The sequence below is a fragment of the Callionymus lyra genome, chromosome 7 (genome assembly GCF_982586985.1).
Source record: "Callionymus lyra chromosome 7, fCalLyr1.hap1.1, whole genome shotgun sequence".
NCBI lineage: Eukaryota > Metazoa > Chordata > Actinopteri > Syngnathiformes > Callionymidae > Callionymus > Callionymus lyra.
Window position 1 is genome coordinate 6,598,901 of NC_141824.1, and position 13,626 is coordinate 6,612,526.

Below are 13,626 nucleotides of genomic sequence, written 5' to 3' on the forward strand. Positions count from 1 at the left end.
TCCATTGATTGCTCTCATAGCAGAGAACAAGCTACAGGATGAAATGAAGGTTGCAGATCATACTTTTACTACTTACTCCTTTTTTACTACTATACTTTTTAAGGATTTTCCTAAAATCTTGGCAAGAATTGGTCAAGTCCTGCCACCTAGGGGATTCCCCGAGGATCTTGAGGTGGTGTGCTTTTGACTCCGATTTTGTGCCCAATAAAAGGGACGGCAGATTTAAGACTTGGATCTCAAAAGGTTTAACTGATTATCAATCATTTATTCACAAAGGGAATTTTCAGAGTTTTGAAAACCTTAAGAAAAAGAGGATTTTTACAGATACTTACAAGTCAGAAATTATTTTAATCAAAATTTGAAAACGCCAATTGATGCATGTGGAAAAGGATTACTAGAGATTTTCATTTCATTATTGGAGGCAAATAATAGCAATAAAATAGTATCTAAATTGTACAAAGGAATTCGACAATCTAAACAAGAGAACACAGGATATATAAAGCAGCGATGGGAAAAAGATGGAGATATATCAATCACAAATGAGAGCTGGGAAAAAAATGTATCATCTACAATGGTTTTCAACAAGATCAAATACATGGCGGGAGTTCTGTTGGAAGAATATTATTCGATTTTTTATCACACCCATTCAAAAATACACATGGGCACGGATGAAGCATGTTGGAGACTTTGCGGGTATAATGGAGCAAATCACTGGCATGTGTTTTGGAGCTGCAGTGGAATCAAAGCTTTTTGGACAGAGATCCACAGCCATTTAAACAACATTTTTGGTGTGAATCTTCCCTGTAAAGGTGAAAACATGTACCTGGGTGACTAACCAATAGAAAACTGTAATAATGGAGACAAGAAATTGCTTTTCATATTGTTGGCAGCAAGTAAAAAATGTATCACGAGGAAGTGGTTACAAGTTGAACCACCCACGACAGAACTGGATAGACATCGTTTACGACATCTATAAGATGGAGAAGTTATCCTTTGCACTCCAAACAGATATGAACAAGTTCTACAAGATATGGACCAAATGGACAGAATATGTCAAACCAATTAGAAGCAATTTAATTAAAGGAAATATGTCATTTTATTTTCCATATTTGCCCTGCTTCAATGCATTTATTGATTTTCTTTTTCTAACTCTTGAAAAATATAAGTATTTTGTAAAGTAACTAGTTTGATGGGTATGCTCCCTGGGGTGTGTTTTTTTTAAATATATTTTATTTTATTATTATTTCGCATTTCTTCATATATTTCATCTTTCTTTTCCACTCAATACTTTATACTTGAATGTACCATTTTGTTCTGAAAAATTAAAAAAAAAAAAAATCCATTAGTATCGGTGGATCCAGATGGTAATGAACAACAAACTCCAACAACAACAAAACCTCATAGGCAAAGATTAGAAGAAAAAGTTCAAGTTAACACTTAAATTCTTTAAAAAAGTTTAAAATCAATCATTGTGGACAACTTGTGTTATAGTAGCTCTATTTTACAAAGTATTTCAGCACCAACTGTATTTAAATTGATGTCATGTCATTTCCCAACTTTTAATGAACGACTTTAGAATGACCTTCAGTGGAGAAACAACACAAACTTTCACCAAGGAAGGTCACATTACTTCTTCCCAAGTATTTTATTTAAACCGAAGAACTTTGATGTTTCTTGGGCTGGAGTCGAACCCACAACTGGATCACAACCACCAGAACAATTGTACTGAAAGCAAGAGTGTTCTGAACTTGACAATCCTTGAGCAGTTCTATCTAGATTACATTTGAAATGGTGTCTCAAAGCATTTGTTTCGTTTCTCGACAATCGATTAAATGATTTGTTCCAAAAATTGATTTTTTTTTTACTCATGAATTGAGCAGAGTGCAGGAGCAGAAAATTCAAATGCCAAACAATTCATATACAAGGGCCTTAAAAGATCTCCATGATCCAGAACATCACTAGAACTAAATGATAAAAGTTGAATGCAAACTTTTTTATTTATTCAGATTAAGACCCTGTAAATATTTACAATTGGTTTAATCTTCAATCAACATGTTCATTTAAATTACAAGGTAAAGCTCTGTCTAAATACAGCAGTGATACAGGAGGGATTGATTTTGTCTTGACCTTTATTTTTCATTGTTTTATGTGTTTTTTTTGTTTCTATATGTACACTCTGTTGTTGTTGTTTCTTTGGTATTGCAATAGATTATTTTTCTGAATTTACTGTCTCTTGAAAAACAAAGAAAAAAAAGAGCATATACGTAACATTGCTGTGTCTGCATATTTACATAGTTGCCTTTACATCAGACCAACATTGCCTGGAATGCCTGTATTGCATACTTGTGCTCGATACAAATATTTTAAATTGAAAAAGTAATATCACGCTCCTCAAGAATTTATCAGCAGGATTCTACATACATAGAACACATTTAATACTTGATGGTCAGACAAAAGTGAGTTCTGAGGAGAAACATTTGTTGTTTTAACTTCAGGTCTGTTTGCTAGAACAAGATCTAAGGTGTGGTTGAAACAGTGAGTCAGGGCCAAGAGATCCATAAAATCCTCCTATAGAGAGTGTCACATGTCTTTGTAGAACCATGGAAACAAAAATAACCTGTTGATTTTGAAACCGTGTGAAACGTACAAAGTATGTTTGTCTCATATATGGGCAATAAAATCAACCGCTATCAGTGAAAAAATGATAATGCAGAGAATAATGATTCACTTCATATGTTCACTGTCATTGATGATCAGCGCTATATAAATACAAATGACTTACTTCTTTACTTCCTTTAGGAGTATTGAGAGGAGGAATACGATCAGAGTGGTTGTTTGTTCTGCTAAATGGTAAAAGCAATTTAGTTCAGGTGAAATACTAATTTTCTACTCAGCCTCATGTTGTTCAACAGTTGTGATTCATTTTAGAATAATGGGTTCCTATTCAGAGTTATAGTAAAAAAAATGTTTGTTCATTTTAAAGAAGCAAATGACGCTCAATGGTCTTTGTCCACATCTTGTTCCAAAATGACAAACTTAAAATATCCAAATACTAGTGATGGTCTGGTGAAGCTTCATGAAACAGTGTCTTTTCATTTTTCCAGAACAATTGTTGTCGTCAAGGCTTCAGTACAAGAGAGATGTTACAGACGAGCACCACAGAGGTTTGGATATTTTTTAATATCAATTTCAACAAAGACAAAAAGACCTACAAACTATAGTCTTTACATTAATATGAAAATACATTTTTATTTTTGTTAAGAGTTATAAAGAATTACATTAAAAATGTCACTTAATAGTATATTGTCTTGAACACAACAACCACTCTGATCATATTCCTCTCAATACTGCACAAGGAAGTAAAGAAGGATCATCAATGACAGAACATATGAAGTGAATCATTATTCTCTGTCTGCTTCACACTCAGGAAGGAATATCACAACTCTTCATCATGGTTAGTGACACCAAACACTTTACAAACACATTTCTTAAGTTAAGAACTATAGAAATGATCCCTGAAAGTATAGTCTTAACTTAACTCTGCACCAACATCACACTCCATCCTCACACCAAACCATTACAGTGACGGATGCATAGTTTTTGAATTTTAAAATGTTACTGTCATTCATTTGATTGCAAAGATATGAGACTAGAAAACATACTTTGTAGTTTCACAGTTTATACACAACATGTATTTATAATCAAAAGGTTATCTCTGTAACCAAGGTTCTACAATGATGTGTGACACTCTCTATATGATGATATATATGATTCTATGGATAACCTCTCTTGACCCTGACTCTGAAAAAGAACGATGCATTCACCAATGCTTTCCATGTGACCTGCACTGAAACACACCAGTAATATATTCATGCAGCCTGGTGCTTGAATCATGTCAAGTTATAATTGTTGTTGACTTTAACATCCATGTGGATATGGTTCATGACAGCTTGACAACTACGTTCAATTCCATAATAGAATCAATTGTCTTGATGGTTGACTGTTTCAACCACACCTTAGATCTAGTTCTAGCAAACAGACCCTGAAGTTAAAAATCGCAAATGTTTCTCCTCAGAACTCAGTTAATCTGACCATTAAGTATTAAATTGTTAAAAACAAAGGAAGGAACGAAGTGGAGAGACTGCCATCTAATGGACTCTGAAAATAATGACACTGCTTCATGAAGCTTCATCAGAACATCTCTGCTCTTCTGGTCACATCAGCCTGTCACAGAGATCAGGGATTCGTTTTGCTGGAGTTCCCTGTCAGAGACTCACACAATCCTCAGGTCTGGGTTTATTTCTTTTAAGTCTTTGTCAGTTTACTTCTCCTCTGGATCCACAACTTGAATACTGGGTATGATCTTTGACCTCTTGTGTCCCGGCAGCTCCAGGTTCTGCTCCGTGATGCTGCTTTCATCCTCAGAATCCCACGACTCTGAAGAGTCTACATCATATGTGTCAAACTCAAGGCCCGCGGGCCAAATGTGGCCCGCCTGCCTTACCTTGACCAATGAGCAAAAAAAAAAACTTGAAAAAACACACACACACACACACACACACACACACACACACACACACACACACACACACACACACACACACACACACACCAGCACGAACAGGTGGAAATTAGAAATACAAAAACATCCTCGCAAAATGTCCAAGAAGAGAAAAGTTGATGCAGAGGGAAGGCTATTTCAAGAAAGGTGTGAAGAATACATGTTTGTGCTTCAAGGAGAAAGGCCTGTATGTCTTTTGTGTTATGAGGCAGTGTCGGTTGTCAAAGAGTACAATCTACGCCGGCATTTTGACACCAAACACAGAGCCAAGTATGCCACATTTACTTATTTTAAGAACATGACCAATGGATGGTGGAGAGGATCCACTTGGTGTGTTCAGGATCTACTCATCCACAAGAATTGACAGCCAATATATAAGCTGGGGAACCTAAAAACGTGACCAATAACTGGTTGTGAACTGAGACTTTCTTTCTTGTTGGGACATATAAAGACTCAACAATCTGATTTTCCTGCAATTGATTTATTTTTTGCTTGTGATGACAAGTGTGACGACACATGTGCATCAACAAGGAAAAAGTTGCTTGTCAGACTTATTTCAGTTGCAACTTATTAGTCTTGAGCTGTAAGTTTTGACTTATTTTTATGTGTAGAAATGTATTTAGTACCACATGCAAGGCTGAGTGCAGCCATTTTTATTTTATTGTAAAATGCTACATCACACATGTTAGCAGCTCACAATTGTTGGTTTTACAGTAGCTATGACCTCAAGTAATACATTCAAAGTCATTTAACATTAAGGAGTAGTTACATTTATTTTACATTAGCTTACATTTAGCTACATTTATAAGTTACATCTGGCCCTTTGAGGGCAGCCATTATGATGATGTGGCCCCTGGTGAAAACCAGTTTGACACCCCTGGTCTACATAGTCACTCTCAGACCCACTTAGTTCCACCAACGCCACCTCCTGAAGATGTTCACACAAGTCATGAGATTTAGAGTGAGCTCCACGTTTGAATTCAAGAACACAAATCAACACTAACCATCTCAACTCTTCCATCTGCTGCTTCAGTCTCTTGTCTTCTCTGCCATTTGTGGAAGGAAACTCTGCAGCCGGCTCAGAGAAACATCTGTATATATTGATGTATCAACTTTTTCTCACACCCCGAGTGGTTTGTAAACATGCAAGACGGACATAAACGATGTATTTAAAACAGGAAATTATACTTTTATTCTGTCCATCAGTCTGAGGCGACCTACCTGAGCGACGTGGCGGCAGATAAAGGCGAGGAGGAGCCGTGCAGAAGCTGACCCGTCCAGTGCAGCTGCCAGGACCAGACCTCAGCTCTGTCCTGTGACGACTGCAGAGCTAATGGCTTCAGCCACACACACACTCTGGAGAAGGAACGTTCACCATCTCTAAACGCTTTATCTGACTTGTCGTGAATCCAACTATGAACATGTGACTGAGAACGACTACGACTTCCTGTTGACGATCTATTCTATTTCCTGTGATTCTGGTGAAACGTGTGCCTGAGAATGTTTTCTGTCTGAATTGTGGAACTAAAGCATTTGCTCAGTCTTCACCAGGACCAGATTAAAAGTATCTTGTATCACAGTTGTCTTGGTTTGGACCTGCATGATGATGAACTCACGTTTGTAAATGACTTGTAACGTAACACATCCATATCACAGCAAATAAAAAAACACGTCTTGACCAGCGGTGGACAATTTATAATGAGGTCAAATTAAATACTGTTGACGAAACAAAATGTAGAATAAAAAACGAAATTCATCTAAATTATGATCATTGCCATGACATTAAAACAACTATATCAGGTTATTTTATTATGCATTACAAACAATTGTAAACATTAAACAATATATTTTAATACAAGGGAAAATACATTTGAACAAGAGTTGCGTTTGATGTTAAAATTAAAACGTTTTTTCAATTATTAACATTCTGACTTAGGTGAGCGACTCACAGCTAGGGGGCGATCTAGGTGGATTGTTGTGGTGTCCTCTTCCACGCTGCAAACAGAAAGCAGTTGAGTGCAGTGAGGGCGTGACACACAAGTCTCATAGAGGCACACCTGACTGGTGCAGGTGCTCGGGGGGCGGAGTCAAACATCCACACTGGGCGTCTCACCACACCTGTCCAAATGTGTCGTCAGTGTTGCACATTTGAGCTCTGGCGGGATCTAAGATGGCGGCACAGGTGTGGCGTGAGATCGGCGTCTCATGGTTGTGTAACCTGATGAAGTTTGACTTGAGAGAAGCAGGTCAGAGAGCAAACCTCCACAAACACATTCAGCCGACTCAGCAGGAAACTTTGAATCAAGTTTCTACATGTGAATTGTCGGCACAAGCTCTTCTGGATTTTTCTTCTACACAAAAGTGGACACAACTTATGTGCACCTGTTCAGCACAAGACGAGTTGATCAAAGCAATACAGTCATATTTAGGACATGAGTTGATCAGGAAACAGAAGGAGAGGTCAGAGATGTTGACCTTTCATAACAGCTGCACAAATGGATTCTTTCTGAGCCTCCACTGACCCTCAATGACAAGTGACTTTACTGAACATTTGGAGTCCAAACACATGTGGACGTTTTCTGTCCATTTATTTGAAGATCAAAACACACAAGAAATGAAGCAGCAGTTCAACTATGTTTGACAAGATTCTTCACCTCTGACATCACAACTGACGCTTCATTAACTAGTGTCTACACACCAGGAAGAAAACACACAAACTATTACATGAACACAAAACTGTCTGTGCGTGTACTTGTGTGTGTGTGTGTGTGTGTGTCTACACATTCATAAATTTGTCAATGTGTGTCTGATTTTTTTTCCATTTTGGTTTTTGCATGTTTGTACTTCTGTTTGTTATTTGATGTGTAAATACATGTGTTTGTTATCTTTTTATTTGTGTGTGCGCCTATTTTCAGGTTTGTTCAACTGTTTCCGTGAGTGTGTTTGGGCATGTGTGCCTGATTTTGTGTGTCAGTACCTGTTTTTAGACTCTGTTTGTCTGTATATATTTTCCGTGTGTGTATCATTTTGTCTACAGAGACATCTGTGTGTGTGCGTTAGTTATTGTGTGTTAGTGCTTTTGTTGCGCCAGAGAAGCATGTGTTTAAGTATTTATGTGTGTGCATTTCTGTGTAGTAGTAAAGCACATGTGTGTGCGTTTGTCATTGTGTGTGATTGCTTTTTTTTTGTGTGTGCGTGTTTGTGCATTTTTTGCTTTGGTAAAGCATGCGTGTGTGTGTTTGCAGTTGTTTGTGAGTGCATTTTTGTGTGTCAGAGATGCATGTGTGTGCATCCTTGTGAGATGGTGAAGCATGTGTGTGTTTGTGTGTGATTGTGAGTGAGTGCATTATTGTGTTTTAGAGAAGCATGTTTGTGAGTGTTTGTGTGTGTGCATTTATTTGTGTTAAAGTGAAGCATGTGTGTGAGTGTTTGTGTGTGTGAGTGTATTTGTGTGGTACAGAATCGTGTGTGTGCATTTATCTGTGTGTGTGTGTAGTTTTCATAACGGCTCAGATCACATGACATCCTGATGTGAGTTTCAAACACACTTCCAGTGAAGGAACAAAGATCAGCAGCTCTGACGTCTGCAGAGTCTCAGAAGAAAAAGACGTTTCTTGGTCGATTCCTCCTGAAACACGGAGACAGAAAAATGTATCAACTTGTAAAATCATGCGTGAAGTGAGTCTTGAAGAAAAGTGACAATTATCATCCACTGACTTTAGTCTCTGTCCACGGGCGGATCCTTCAGATGGTCCAGCTCCGAGCTGGGGGCCGCTGTAAGATCACAAACCCTGTTAGCTTGTGTGCTTCTCACCAGCAGATGAAACTAGTGTCAACACTGATGCTAGCATGCTAGCACTCTGTCACATGGTCAACATCTGAGCTGAGACAAGATCATGTACTTACAAGACGAGTCAGAGTCGCCTGAAATGGAAAGAAAGAGGACAAATTACACCTGAAGAAGATGAACATAGAAGAGTTCCTCTGACCTCTTCTCATCTCTGCTGACCTTCTTTGACCTTCTATTCTTTCTCTCCAGTATCTGGAGATGATCTGGATCAAATCACAAACTCTCACCTTTCTTCTTCTTCTTGTAGATGAAGTATCCAACCACTGTGAGCACCAGAGCGGAGGCAGCGACGGCGGCCATGATGATGTACAAGGTCAGGAAAGTCCTGGCTGTGGATGGAGAGCAAAGTAAGTGGAGACATGATCAGGTGACCAGTGTTAGAGACGTGGTGGGGCCTCATTCAGCAGATCCATGCTGACCACACCTGGACTCTCATCTGGATGAAAGAAACCTCTGGAGACACCAAGAAGGTTCTGAAGACTCTTACCGTTGGTCAGGATGTTTGACGGATCCAGTTTGGTGACCACGTCTTCCGGAATGCCGTCCAGTTGAAACACACACTCGTACCTGGACCAGTCGTCAGACGGGAGTTTCAGGTCCACCATGTTCTGGAAGGTTCCGTCAGGGTTGGGGAGGATCTCTCCGTGTTCCACGTCCTCGTGCAGCTCCTCTCCGTCTTTGGTCCAGAACAACATGGCTCTGTCGGGGTAGAAGCCTGTAGCGTGGCAGGTGACCGGAGAGCTGGCTGTCTTCTGGAGGAGAGACACTCGTGGACGCTCTGAAGGGAGAGACACCACACTTCAGAGAGAAAGTCAAAGGATGGACAGAGAATGAAGGAGAGGAGGAGGAGGGAGGACAGGGGTGGAGGTGAGGAAAAGAAGATAAGAGGAGAGAGAGAACGAGAGGACATGAGGAGAGAGAGGAGGGAGAGAAGGAGGAAGGAGAGCAGAAGGAGAAGAAGGTCATGGAACTACCTGTTCTCATCAAGGTTTTGCTCCCAAACTTCACAAACTTCTTCAGATCATTTGGACATTCCTGGGTGTAAAAGAACTGTATATATTTCTTCATGCCTTCATTCTGGTCCCACTTGTGTTTGCTGATGACGGCCTGAGGACTCGGAGCGACCCAGGTCAGAGTCTGAAGGTCAAACACGATGAAGTCTTCTCCATCATAGCCGTACTGTCCATAACCTTTGACCTCTCCAGTCTCATCGTCCCACTCACAACCGCTCATTATCTGAAAGATGTGAACACCTGAGAGAGAAACCAGAGTGAGACCTGATCTACTCCACTGTTTAGTACTCCACTGTGATCTACTCCACTGTTTCATACTCCACTATGATCTACTCCACTGTTTGATACTCCACTGTGATCTACTTCACTGTTTAATACTCCACTGTGATCTACTCCACTGTTTAATACTCCACTGTGATCTACTTCACTGTTTAATACTCCACTGTGATCTACTCCACTGTTTAATACTCCACTGTGATCTACTCCACTGTTTAATACTCCACTGTGATCTACTCCACTGTTTAATACTCCACTGTGATCTACTCCACTGTTTAATACTCCACTGTGATCTTCTCTTCTTCTCTGAACTTGTATGATCTACTCCAGTTTCCTCCTCTGATCTACTCTGTATACAAGATTGATGGTTCAGGATGTAAAAAGGTTGAACATGATTCAGTTTAAGGTCAAACATTGATTTTAAAGACAACAAACCTCCAGTTTGGTTGAATCTCTGTTTTGCTATTTCAATGTTGTTCTTCTGGACCTGCTGTTGGTTATTTAACCTATTTGTGTTTCTCTCCCAGTACTGAGGATCATCTGCTGTGACCTGGATCATCCAGTCTTGTTTGGGTACTTTTCTCCTGGTGTTGCTGTCGTAGTGTTCCACTTCAACTCCGTCCACATAAGTGACAGAAACAAACTCTGGGAAGTTTTTAACTCCAGCAGACGCAGTGTCGAAAAACTGCATTGTGTGAATCACTGTGAGACACAAAAACAAAGTTTAGATCTTCTCTGGTTCTGATGACACAACGTTGTGATGCAGCAGAACAATCACATCTTCTACAAAGACAAAGAGGTGAAGAACAGAGGGACAGTCAGCAGTGACACAAAGTTCACGTCCACACACGGACACCAGCAGAACATCCTTCACACTTCACTCTCCAAGAACCCTGGCTAACTGGGACACAACTATAGAAGAAGAAGAAGAAGAAAGAAGAAAAAACGATTAATATTAATAACAATCTGAAATGTAATAAATATTTATAATAAAACAAATAAGGAATAAAGAGAATTAAAAGAATAAATGGATGAATTAAGAAGAAACAGGAGCAACAATGTTGAAAAAGATCAAACAACTAAATTGAAATTGTTTTTAAAAAACGCATAGATAATAAAATATTAAAACCAAGTTCATGGAACAAATCGAAGAATGATTGATAGAATAAAGATCATTGAAGGACATTAAGGTTAATGATGAACTTAAATAACATGAGTTTATATCAGTTTATAAATAACATGTTTCTGAAGATTACTGTTCAACATGATTGTAAATGTTTCATTTAGATATTTTAAGTCCAAACACAAGTTCAGAGCAGCTGCTTCACTGAGTTGCTCCAATAAACTGTGAGATGTGATAATATGTTGAAGTGAGCTGAGCTACAAGGTTGTCTGAACATGCGCACTTAAGAAATGCGACACTTTCTTTGTTTTTATTTCCTCATTTTAGTTCATGATAGACTTGTTTACTAAAGTCAAATCAATGAAAATTGTAAAAGCTCTTCTTGTGAGTCAATGAATCTCCTGATGGCAGCATCGTTTAAAAACAAGTGATCAGCTCATGAAGCAAAACTCTGGAGTCACTTTCTGTTCAGCGTCAAACAAGTTCCTCCGTCAATCAACAGAAGTGACTCAACAGCGCCACCAGGTGAGCACCTGACATTGAGCTCGGATCTACTTTTCTGTGTACGACTTCTTCACGGTTCTGAGATGAAAAGTGAATCAGTGAAACACTTTGACTCCTCTGAGAGTGAAAAGGTCATGAAGGTTGTAGTGAAGAGTATTTGGAGAAATAAAAGGTGACGCAGGTGTGAACACATGAAAGTGGAGGAAGGAGACTCACTCGCAGTTGAGCTGTGGATCCACACAACAAGCACAAACAACACCTTCTTCATCTTCAGCTCTTTTCTGGAGACTAGGATCCAACAAGTCTTCAGGTCGACGAACGAAGTACAAGTGAAAGTAAACAACAGACGCAGGAAGAAATATCTGAGCCAATGAGGATTCAGTGTGACGTCACGTCCAGATGGAAAGTCAAAGTAAACCAAACATGTTATGACGACTATTTTCTGTGACAAAAACTCCACTTTAAACTTTATTATTATTTCTTAGAGTCGTTCTTCTGAACCTTAAAGTCACGCAGAATGTGAACTATGGAATACCAGGAGTGTCAAATTAAAGTGAAGAGAAATAAAAGTGGATTGAATTGCTTTTTATTTTGACATACGATGATTTATATGTATAAACTTTATTTCCTTCCTTTCTATTCTCTTTTATTCAGAAAAAAAAGTTTTTCTAAAATATTACTATTAAAGTAAAAAATAAACGAGTTTTTTGTGGAGACGAGAAAAGCTTCTAGTTCCCTCTAGTGGTTCAAACATGACATTGAGCTCAAACAGTAAATACATTTGAATGATTCACAGGAAGTAAAACTGCCTGTTCTTGGTACTATTTACCCACAAACCTTAGCATGAACTGGCCCTCAAAAGTAAACCTGTCAGAGAAAGTAAAGGTCTCAGGCAACAGCAGGTTGAAAGTGGGGATATAAGCAGTGGAGAAAATAAAAAAAGTAACTTTCAGGTTGAATTATAGAATTAAAATATATCATTTTTACTTAAAGTATACAATATTTGATTGTTTTTTTAGTTGATAAATCTCATACAGAAATAAAGTTGTGTAATTAGCTACAATATTTAACTTCATCAAAATGTCTTTAAATCCATTTTAATTAACATTTTCAATCAGGTTTTGTTTTTACACACAAATGAATGTGATCAGTTCATGGTGATTGTCCTTATCTGCCACAATGATTCTTCCCTGACTGAATATCTTTTGAGCGTGTTGTGTTGAGTCTGTAATGCTGCCAACAAAGTTATGAATCTACAAGTTTCCTGACACACTTCGACTAGAAATTGTTCTTGATGATAGTTTATTGAAAATAATTCTTCTCACTTTTGTTTCTTTGTCAAGATGAAACATTAAACATTTCCACATGGTTGGTTTAAACACTCAATGTGAACATTTTGGTGCATGTGTTGAACTTTCATTTGGATTAATATGTAAGTTCACAGTATTGAGGGGAGGAATATGATCAGAGTGTTGGTTTTCCATTTTAAAAGTGTAAATATTGTCTCATTCTGCACTTTGTCCAGGACGAGAACACAGTCTTCTCTTTCAGTCAGACAAGCCTACTCTTGGGATGAAGGTTTTTGATCATCCATTGTGCCGACCAAGGCTTTTCTATGGTTTTCCACCAGTGTTTCCTCTTTCCTCTTGAGAACAGTGAGGCTCGAGGGTTTGAGGTTGATTTTAGTGGCACCAGAAGCTCCAACAAATCACTGGTTCCTCAACTGGTTGGCTCTACAACAAACTGAAGAAATGCTGACTCTGCTCTCTGTTCTAATGTTGACCACAGTGTTGGACAAATCTGTGATCAACACCTTAGAGAGCATGAGCTCCATCATCACATAACTTATGCTATTTATCCCAAAGCTTTCATGTATATATTACCCATTGAATTAAAATGCCATAGGATAGTGATGTTACTGTATTGTTGACTATAGCAAACTTTGGTTTACTAGTAGTATCATGGAACCAGCGAGAAAAAGGCATTTTTCCCCCGTGTGGCAGCATTTTGAGCAGATCTCTCCTATTAAGGTATAATAATGTTGGAATATAGGCTGTGAATCACAGCCTGTGATTAATATATTCTCACAGACACATACACACACCCATTATTATATATACTATATATATATATATATATATATATATATATATATATATATATATATATATATATATATATATATATATATATATATATATATACAGACCCATTATTATATTTTTATATATACACATATAAAGTATATATATGTATATATAAAAGATAATATATATATATATATATATATATATATATA

General features: G+C 38.1%; 2 protein-coding genes, 1 long non-coding RNA gene and 1 other non-coding gene across 4 annotated transcripts in view; all 4 read right to left on the reverse strand.

Moving 5' to 3' along the window:
* LOC148074916 (serine/threonine-protein kinase B-raf-like) overlaps window positions 1-13,626 on the reverse strand; it is a 41,391-nt gene that overhangs the window by 12,534 nt on the left and 15,231 nt on the right. The gene's annotated exons all lie outside the window — the stretch shown is intronic.
* On the reverse strand, window positions 3,321-3,531 carry LOC148074918 (small nucleolar RNA U3). The gene has a single exon (XR_015712002.1). It is a non-coding gene; the product is annotated as a small nucleolar RNA U3 (small nucleolar RNA).
* On the reverse strand, window positions 5,273-6,301 carry LOC148074919 (uncharacterized). The gene is made up of 3 exons (XR_015711828.1): window positions 5,783-6,301; window positions 5,566-5,652; window positions 5,273-5,489 (listed from the first exon to the last, which is right to left on the reverse strand). It is a non-coding gene; the product is annotated as an uncharacterized LOC148074919 (long non-coding RNA).
* On the reverse strand, window positions 7,347-10,396 carry LOC148074920 (major histocompatibility complex class I-related protein 1-like). Its single transcript, XM_087795090.1, has 7 exons — window positions 10,136-10,396; window positions 9,386-9,664; window positions 8,899-9,189; window positions 8,639-8,740; window positions 8,468-8,485; window positions 8,279-8,335; window positions 7,347-8,189 (listed from the first exon to the last, which is right to left on the reverse strand). Exons 1-6 carry the CDS (start codon window positions 10,389-10,391, stop codon window positions 8,280-8,282), a joined length of 1,002 nt encoding a protein of 333 aa, XP_087651216.1. The 5' UTR covers window positions 10,392-10,396; the 3' UTR covers window positions 7,347-8,189; window position 8,279.